Consider the following 11,066-nt stretch of genomic DNA (forward strand, 5'->3'; position numbering starts at 1 on the left):
TATCCTATACGATACCAGGTAGAACTGATGAGATATATGGTGGCAGTGCAATGTTTTATGGTGTAGGAGTAGGTTGGAAGAAAGCTAGAGGTGGCCAGACCAAAACGTGGCATAAATCCATGAAGTCACTGATAAGTGGACTGAGCCATGTTGGTAGGTGTAGACTACCTGGTTGGGATTCGCGAGATGATAGCAACCGATGGTTAGAGACCTTGAATGACGTGGCTCAAAATCGTTTACAATGGCGAAGGTGCATCCAATCTTTGTGTTCTCCCAAATTCTAATCTTCTGAATTATTTGTGTCCTTTTCCTTTTTCTCTTTTCAAATTTATTTCACTGTATTATACTCCTTCAATAACATCTTCAAACCCTAATCTTTCGCATAATGCTTATACTCTTACTACTTCTACCACTATGGAATTTGAATGGACAACTGCATCTCTGTGCTAATGTTGTATAGCAACTCGAACTGATGTACGTACGTACGAAGTTCTACGTTGTGACTAACTGGCTGATATGGTGGCAGATTATACATTTCAAAAAATTAATCAGACACTATTTTACGACAAACAGTACAAAATTCAATAATTATAGAATATAGCAAAAATCGATCTGGTTACAATTTATAAACTAATCCAATTAACTATTTAACACTGAAATGATTACAGAGTAAAATATATAACCAGTATTGTTGTATTTTCATTTTATACACAAATAAATCATAACATAAAACTTAGGTATTTCTCTATTTACACACATACAAAATTGAATATATACATAGATAGATAGTAAAAATGGAAAGAAAAAAAAAGTTAAATACAAATGCATTTTACATTATAATTATGATTTATCACAATAAAGTACACGTATTCATCCAATTCCTTTTCATCATTATGCATTATCGACAGCTGTCTTTCTTATCATTTATATAATAAATATCTAATCTGATTATCAAAATTTTTATGAAAAAATGTATAGCAACAATAAAATATGAAATCTGACTTATAGTAATTAATTAGTCTAACTAAACGTTACCCAAATATAATTCCATTCATCAATTCATTAAAGAAAAAAATTTTTTTTGCTTGTCTGACTATTATGCTATAATATACATTCATTTTTGTGAACTAATTTTAAATGCCTTTTTAAATTACATGATTGACGAAAACTAGCATTACATTGTGAACATTTATATGGTTTCTCTCCAATATGTATTAATTCATGACTAGTTAAACTGTAACTTTGAGTAAAGCTAGCACCACAATAATGACAAACAAAAGGTTTAATCCTATTATGAATTCGTTCATGTCTAATTAAAGATGAATTCTTAGTGAATGTTTTATGACAAATAGTACAATTGAATAAACGTTGAAATTTTTTATTATAAGAATATTTTATATTAGATTTAGCTTTCATTATGGTTGTATTTTTTGTCAGATGAGTGGTTAGATTATTATTATCATCACCATGGATATGACTACTTATAATAGCATTATCAGTAGTAATATTGTTTGTGGAAGAACTCATCGGTTCATTTTCTAAAGCAGTATTCAAGTATTCAGGATTATTATGTAGAGTATTATTAGAGTAAATATCTTCACATGGTACAAAATCAAATATATTCTCATCTGAATACAAAACGACCGCATTAATGTCGTTATTTATATCATTATTACTATCATGGATATTAATTACATTGTCTAAGTTATTATTGACAGGAATAAAATGTTGGTTAAGTTCATTCATATCACAAGTTGAGGCTAAAAGATAATGACACTGTTGCCCATTCGCAACATCAATGGTGTTTGAAATATTGTGACTTGTAAAGGGTTTTTCAGAGTTGTTATTAATATCATGATCCGTGATTTCAAGATAAGCCGTTGATATATTTACTGGTTTGGAACCAGAATTATTTATGCTATTTGGTACATCTAAAACTTGGTTGTTAATCACCTTATCATTCGTTGGTATTTCTTTCGAGTATAATAATATATCCAAATAAAGAGTACATTTAGTACATTTAGTACAGTGTTCAGAAACCCCATTGTCACAGATACAATCTTTGAAAGAACGACACATTTTATTTGCTTCACAAATAGTTTCCTCTTCAGGATGATTTATGTTCATAACATCATGTGAAAAAATATTATTATCCAAAGTAGATGAAAAATTAGCAGAAGTTAATTCATCGTTGCTTTGATGTCTCGCTTTACACTTGAGTAAGTGACGTTTCCTATGACTAGGGTTATGAAAAACAGAATTACAATATGGACAACCATAACCTCGAGTACCAGTATGTAATCTTACATGTAAGCGTAGACTGCTTCTAGAGGAAAATCCGGAACCGCATAAATGACAGAAAAGTGCATGCTTCATTAATGCCTTCTTTTTAGAAGTTAGAACTATTTTAGACATATTTGATTCGTGTACTTTAAATTTGTGTTGACGAAGTTGAGAATGTTTCATAAAACGTCGATGGCATTTATCACATTCATATGGTCGAATTCCAAAATGTACATTGAGGTGATATCGAAGATCTGATTTTTTTGTAAAGTTTTTATTACATATATTACAAATATTTCCACTGACAGGGAAGTTGGATTGATGGTTTAGTGAATGTGAATCTATGAGTAATTTTGGAAAACTAACAGTGTTTTCAACGCGTTCTCTAGCAGCCTAGTTGTAAAAGAAAATGATACATTATGAAGCACATAATAATTCAAATACTAAAAATTACCACAAAAATAATTACCACTAACGTAATTTATTTTTCATCATTATAATACAGTGTGATTTACCTAAACTAGAATATTTGATTTTATTTGAAAGTCTAAAATGTTAGATTTTCTAAGAACATACGTTATTTCTAGTTGCGTATTTTTAACTTTTAGAGATGTTAACCGGACATAGATTGGATTAAAGCATGTTTCATGCATGATGGTGTTGCTGCGCGCTGATTGGCTAATTCTAAACCAATCAGCCATGGCAAATTATTGGAGAAAAATCTAGAAGCTTCTTATGTATATACTATTAATATATGAACGTTATTCAAACTAGTGATTGCTGTTCACTTACCATTGTTATTTTGAATACGATTTCGTTCCTGTTCAACGTGTTCTGATTTTGGGGTCTTGTCGAGTGTCATTGTATAAGAATACTAAGCAATAGGAGTAGCTGGGTCGTTTATTAGCGAAAACAATTACAACAAGAGAACTATCGAAAGATATCTGAACTGATTGACAACCTACAGACGAAATGCAATGCAGGTTGGGGTCTGCTCAAAATAGAAAAAAAATAACAAGAATAACCTAAATTTTCATCAATCTGTATAAACTATGAGCTTCAAAATGAGATCAGAAGCCAATCAATTTCAACATGAATAAGGGAAGAGGACAGTTGCATTGGAAATATTTTTGAAATGCTCATTGTTGATAACGCAAATAAAAGGAACTAATTATAGAAAATTTGTTAGCGTTTTGTCATGGACTTCACCGGACCACACTATGCAGAAAAGAATCGACCATATCTGCATCAACAAAAAGTTCAAGAGGACTATGGAGGATGTGAGAACTAGGAGAGGAGCTGATATAGCCTCAGATCATCACTTGCTGGTCGCCAAGATGAAACTAAAACTTAAGAAGCACTGGACAACTGCGCGGACAACATCACAAAAGTTTAATATGGCTTTTCTTCGGGATACTGACAAACTCAACAAATTCAAGGTAGCCCTCAACAACAGGTTCCAGGCCTTTCATGAGCTACTCAATGGAGAGGGAACTACTATGGAGAGCAACTGGAAAGGGATCAAGAGGAAATCACTTCGACTTGACAGGAGGTTGTGGGCCACAAGAAGCACCATCACAAGGAATGGATCAATGTTGATACACTGGATAAGATAGGTGAGATAGATAAGAAAGGAGGAACAAGAAGGTAGCAATCAATATCAGCCAAACAAGAAGAGAAAAAGCCAAGGCACAGGCCGAATACACAGAAGTAAACAAGCAAGTGAAGAGGAGCATCAGAACCAACAAATGTAAATATGCGGAAAGGTCTGCGAGAGAAGGAAACATGAGATAATTGTATGATACAACAAAGAAACTCGCTGGAAACTACCGTAAATCAGAACGACCAGTGAAAAGCAAGGAAGGCAAAGTAACCACCAACATTGAAGAACAGCGAAAGATGTGGGTAGAGCACTTTAAGGAACTCTTGAATCGACCAGCTCCACTGAACCCACCCAACATCGAAGCAGCAACCACGGACCTACCAATCGACGTTGGCCCACCAACAATTGAAGAGATCAGCATGGCCATCAAACAAATAAAGAGTGGCAAAAAAGCGGGACCAGACAACATCCCGGCAGAGGCACTGAAAGCAGATGTAGCAGCAACTGCAAAGATACTCCACATTCTCTTCAGTAAGATTTGGGATGAAGAATAAGTACTAACAGACTGGAAAGAAGAACTTCTGATCAAAATACCAAAGAAAGGTGATCTCAGCAAGTGTGATAACTACAGGGGTATTACTCTTCTCTCAATATTAGGAAAAGTCTTCAACAGGGTATTGTCAAACAGAATGAGAGACTCCATAGACAACCAACTTCGAGAACAACAGGCTGTATTCCGTAAGGATCAATCGTGTACTGACCAAATCGCAACTCTACGGATCATTGTGGGAACAATCGATGGAATGGAATTCGTCACTCCAGATCAACTTCATTGACTACGAGAAAACATTTGATAGTGTGAACAGGACAACACTATGGAGTCTTCTTCGACACTACGGCGTACCTGAGAAGTCAATATCATATGAAATTCCTATGATGGATTAAACTGCAAAATCATGCATGGAGGACAACTCGCTGACTCATTTGAGGTAAAGACCGGTGTCAGGCAAGGTTGCTTACTCTCACCCTATCTCTTTCTCCTGGTGATCGACTGGATTACAGTGGACAGCTAGGATGCAGCTGGACGATTTAGACTTCGCAGATGATCTGGCTCTTCTACCACACCCGCAACAACAAATGCAGAAGACGACCAGTGTAGCAGCAGTAGGTCTCAACATACACTAAGGGAAAAGCAAGGTTCTCCAATACAACACAACATGCACCAATCGAATTACAGTTGACGGAGAATCTTTGGAAGATGTGAAAACCTTTACATATCTGGGTAGAATCATTGATGAACACGGTGGATCTGATGCAGATGTGAAGGCGAGGATTGGCAAAGCGAGAGTAGCATATCTTCAACCGAAGAACATCTGGAACTCAAAACAATTGTCAACCAATACCAAGATCAGAATTTTCAATGCAAATGTCAAGACAGTTCTACTGTATGGGGTAGAAACTTGGAGGGCTACGGAAGCCATCATCCAGAAGATACAGGTGTTTATTAACAGTTATCTACTCAAGATACTTCGGACCCGTTGGCCAGACACTATCAGCAACAACCTACTGTGGGAGAGAACAAACCAGATTCCAGCGGAGAAAGAAATCAGGAGGAAGTGCTGGAAGTGGATAGGACACATATTGAGGGACTAATTGAGGAAAGCGCCGAACTGAGTCACAAGACAAGCTCTCACACGGAATCCTGAAGGCCAAAGGAAAAGAGGAAGACCAGAGAACACATTACGCCGAGAAATGGAAACAGATATGAGAAGGATGAACAAAAGTTGGATAGAATTAGAAAGGAAGGCCCAGGACAGAGTGGGTTGGAGAAAGCTGGTCAGCGGCCTATGCTCCATTGGGAGTAACAGGAATAAGTAAGTAATAAGGAATTTGTATTCAGGAATCACAGAATGTAAGAATAAGCAATACAGTTTTAAAGTGCTAATTAGGTATTTGTCATTACATGGATTCTGAAATGACAGAAGAAAAAGTTATACTATAAAAATTATCTCATAAGGCTGTTTGGACCTAACCTAAGTGATAATTTTATGAAAGTACTAAGAACTACAGTAGTCAAACAATGCCTATTAGATATCAGACGGTTTGAAAAATAGTTTTGGGATAAACGTATGCAATTAATTATACAGCCATAAATCTTTTTACAGTCCTTCTAAAGTTGGGGAGTGGGTGCGCATAAGGTAAACATACGGAAAGAGTTTTTTGTACCTTTGTAGCCATTGTTCATTTCACGACGGTTACATAAGAAACGCCCTAATTAAGACATTTTTTCAATACAATTCAAGCGTAAAGCACCGTCATTTCTGAAATGATTACACTGGGACATAATTAAACACTAGGCGATTTACCAATGAAACCTTGAAGTAAATTAGCAAATGATAATATGATACTGATATATTCATGGGTGACTCCAATATGTCGCAACTCCGACTTTAGTGCAATGAACGGGACTACCATCCTTTTCTTTGCTGCCCCGGTAACTACAGAAAAAAGGCCAGAATAGTCATTTTTGATATCAGGTAATGGGTTGTTCTCAATTCGGTCATCAAATCTTCAAAGCCCCCCCCTCCATGGTAAAATCTTGGCGGAAATATGTATTAGTCCATATTGCCGTGTTTTACACTAATTTGAGGCTGAAAAATATCAATGAAAAGCGATCACACCTTTTGAATTATTGCTATTCATTTATCATACATAGGTGATATAAAGAAAGGGTCTTAGGTATCGCTTCACCGGGAGGGAAAAGCACGGTCTTACCGTCCGGTTGTTGACACAAACATGACGGATTTTACGATAGTTCAAAACTATGGGAACATCCCGAAATAAGTGACCTATTTTCGAACAGAATGAATAGGTTCACTTAAAAACAGGATCAGAGTAGACTAGACATAATATTTTTATATAACATGAAACAGTAGTTCTTGATTTAATGTTAAACTGAACTCACTTTGATTAAATATTTTTCCGATAAAGACAGATGATTCGATGGTTGTAACTTTGCTATTTCGTCAACCAAGTTAGACGACAAATTTGATATTTGATGGGTATTTCTTTTTAAATTACGCGTGTTGTTTAATTTACTTGTGTTTTTACCATTCCGTAGTTCATTGTTAATCATATTATTGGTACTTTCTTGTTGTTCTAATGTGGATTTAGATACACATATATCAACACCATTCAAAATATTATTTACATGAGATTTTAGGCTGCGAAGCATCATGAATCTCATGCCACAGTTTGAGCACATAAACGGTTCTGAGAGAGGCAGTGGATGACAATAGATAATATGGCGACTAAGAGCCGACTGCTTGGTAAATATGGACATGGGACATAAAGGACAGTTCAGTATCCCATCATATTCTGGATTATGTATACGCGAATGACTAAGAAGTAGAGTTGGATTTGTAAAACTACGTGGACAACTAGAACATGAAAATGATTTCGAAACATTATTGTGAGATATACGATTATGCTGAAGTAAACTTTCTGCATCTTCATACACCATGTTGCATAACCCACATCCATACAGTTGCTGTGTCGACAAAATTGGAAATGAATTCGATTCAATGATGTCAGAGGTTTCTTTTTCAAATGAACATGATTTATGAACATTTAAACCTGCCCTTTCGGAAGGTCGAGGAGGTTTATAAACAGGATTAGTATTACTAGCTTGATTGGAATCATTCACTACCGAAACAGCAGTATTTATGTTAGTTGTATATGTATTTGAGGCATAACAAATATTAGTTGTCAGGTCTTTTTCTAACGGTTCAACAGCACACATAAAAGACTGAGTATTAAGTAAAGGGTCTATGTTGAGGTTTGAAGGGAATTTTGAGGAATCTACATTGTCTGGAGCCAATAAAACAGGTTCTTGGTAAGCATCAAGTGAACCCTCAACAGGTACTTCTGTTGAGTTAAATGCTTGAGATCCATCAATGACCAACAAATCAAGAGTTTGATCTACTTCATTTGGTGGAATGTTTGGGACGCAATAAGATTGATTTTCAGCTGAAGAATCGATCCATATATCTGTTTGGTTTTGTGAGAACTCACTGTAACGTTTAGCGGCTATGGTAATCATTTCTGAATTTTTGAGGTTATCTAAGTTATCTCTGAAATTATTTACAGTAGGAAAATCGAAATTTTGATGTTGAGAAACTGATTTCGGTAGTGGGACAAAAATATTACTTGGATTATTTGACGGCGATTGGACATGAACTACAACTGATAGGCCATCTGATCTAAAGGTATTTGGCCCTGTATTATTATATAAAGAACACTTTTCAACTGTATTTATAAAGTCACCTACGGTAACGTTGGGATCCGAGCACGAGCCTGCATCTCTTGATTTAGATAAGCTATCTATAATCACAGTCTGGAGAACAGGATATTTAGGAATTGTTACCATATCAGATGCGCAAGATTCTGACAATTTTTGTACATTATGTTTTTGTTTTTTACTACGTTTGGTGATGGAGTGGTTAAGTAGATGCTTACGACAAGAATGAAGGAACTGAAATCTCTTGTGGCATATATAGCAGCTGAATAGCCGCTCACTAGAATGTATGTCCATATGACGCTTTAATGCTGACAGATTCAAAAACAAAGTTTGACATATAGGACAAATATTGTTACTTTTAATACAACGATGACGTAGATTCACATGTCTTTTTAAACCCATGCTGGATATAAATCTACGAGGGCATTTGCGACACATAAATATAGTACACCTCCCAAGGTGGGTTTTGTAAATATGCAGTTTTAAGCGATTTACAGATCGAAAAGCCTTGAAGCAATGAATACACCGATTAAATCTATGTACGAGCTTTCTTGAACAAGATTTTTTCGATTTATCACATGTCTTGGTATTCAATCTATTTCGCATATTTTTTTGCTGGATTGAGTTTTGAGAAATTGGGATCCGTTCGTAGCTTTTACAACCAACCATAGAATGACGTAGCATGTGTACTCTCAGGCTTCTAGATAGTTGAAATCTTTTATAACACACTGGACAACTAAACATTTGGGGATAAGAACAATCCATCCCAAGATTTGAGTTAGAAACTGGGGGAACAAGATTGTGGTCAGCGTGATCAGTTCTTATTCGATTCAAGTTATTTTCGGCTGCATGATACCGAGGAATAAATGACTGCAACACAACAGAATTATGTGGCAGGGTTGTACAGTTTAAAGTATCATTATCATTCGGAAAAGTCAAGAACTGAATACCAGAGTTTACATGAGAATCTAAAGAAGGTAATCTGTTTGCGACACTATCCTGTGATTCATTATTAACAGTCAAAATGGGGAGCGATGAATCTGTGCCATTTTCTGTGGAATGGTAGTCTGGATGGAGATTCAATGCACTGATATGAAGAAGTACATGTGTTTTTGCAGAAGATTTTTGCGTGAATCTAGCATGACATAATACACACTCGTATGATTTATTTTTTGTATGGATTGTCATATGACGTTTAAGTAACGATGGTTTGACAAATTTTTTATGGCATACTGAACACAAATAAGGAGTTTTTCGCTTTTTGCGATTTGATTTAATTGCATGAGAATTGTCCTGAATAACTGGTTGTTCAACAGGAATTTGATAAATGAGCTGATCCAACATAGAAAGCGAGTTTTTACTCCGACGCTGGCCCCTTTTTATTATAGTTGAGAGGTGATCAGTAGCACGGAGTTTGCTACTTCTGATATTTCCTGCATCTGTCGATGGTTCCAGATTAGCTTCTGTGATTACCCCAGGATTTTCAATAGAATGTGAACGATAACAAGGATGCCTACGGCGATAATGTTGTTTAATTTTACCAATAGAAGATAAGAGCATTCCACAAATTCGACATCGATATTGAGATGGAGGTTTATTAATGACAATGGTTTTTGTGCATGCATGCAAGTGCTTTTCATATAGTGTGACTGATTCGAACGACTGTTGACAAACAGAACAAACAAAATTCTCGTCGATTTGATGTAGTAACAAGTGTGATTTGTATGCAGTAAAACGAAGGAATCGCTTGTCACATAAGCAACAATTGTAATGGTCTTGATTTTCACACATTGTGTGATATAATGAAATATGCACATACAAATTCTCAGCTTGATTAAATGAAGCATTACAATGAGAGCAAACATACGGTTTGCCGGTATTATGGATATTCAAGTGTCTAGACATTTGATCGGAAGAATTGAAAAAACAGTGACATATGGAGCAATGCAATCCAGTATATGTAGCTGAAAGTTCATCTGATGCGTAATTTTGAGTATCAACTTGACTAGCCATTTTGAGTGGAACAAAATTGGACTGTACATCTGTGACCTCATTAAGTGTATAAACATAGTTTGGAGTAGGTGGAGAATCGACACAATTGGAATCAGCCATCTGCATCTTGTGAATTAAATGTTAGGAATATTTCCCAAAACGATCACAGATCCATCTGTGGAATAAATGAACAGGGGAGAATATAGTAGAAATTTTGAGTTCTCATATACTTTTTGTGGATGATAAAAGTTGATAAAATATCAATTGACAAAACTAAAAGATTGGTGAGATGAAATAGTAATATCACAATAAGTTTACTATTCACAAATACATGATGTTGAACACGGGATTAATGTGTATTATTCCGAACTATTTCACTTCACACTAATACGGCAACAGGATAATGATAAGAATACAAGTAAATGAGTGGACATAATAATTTTTATTTAATTAAATTTAACAAATATACTTCAAGAGAAAAAAAGAGACGAGATTCGGAAATAAGAAGTATACTTTTTTCGAGATTTAAAGGAAGATAATTTATTTTCGCGTACAACGAAAGGATTACGTAAATTAAGAAACCAAGATATGGATCAAATCAGAAACAAAATAAAAATATTGTGAGGATCATAATGACAACTACGTTCTGTAATCATTGATACTACCACTCTTTTGGTAAAATTCCGCTTGCTGTGGGGAAATCAGGTATAGTAACTTGGGATGACGCATATTTATGTCAGATCCCGCGATGTTTATGAGATACGTCTTCGCTGTTTGAATCTAAAGTGTTTATCTGTGTGTTGGAACTTACATCACATATACTCCATTCTTCCAAGTTTTTGTATATTCAATCGTAATCAACGTAGACTGGCACAAATGTTGAGTAGC

General features: G+C 35.4%; 1 protein-coding gene across 1 annotated transcript; it reads right to left on the minus strand.

Moving 5' to 3' along the window:
- Window positions 1-1,101: 1,101 nt before the first annotated feature.
- Window positions 1,102-10,304, minus strand: Smp_160730 (putative zinc finger protein; the record flags this gene model as incomplete). Its single annotated transcript, XM_018794521.1, has 6 exons — window positions 1,102-1,409; window positions 2,229-2,382; window positions 2,431-2,624; window positions 8,405-8,721; window positions 9,343-9,487; window positions 9,728-10,304. 6 exons carry the CDS (start codon window positions 10,302-10,304, stop codon window positions 1,102-1,104), a joined length of 1,695 nt encoding a protein of 564 aa, XP_018648925.1.
- Window positions 10,305-11,066: the final 762 nt, after the last annotated feature.

The sequence above is a fragment of the Schistosoma mansoni genome, chromosome 1, assembly GCF_000237925.1.
Source record: "Schistosoma mansoni strain Puerto Rico chromosome 1, complete genome".
NCBI lineage: Eukaryota > Metazoa > Platyhelminthes > Trematoda > Strigeidida > Schistosomatidae > Schistosoma > Schistosoma mansoni.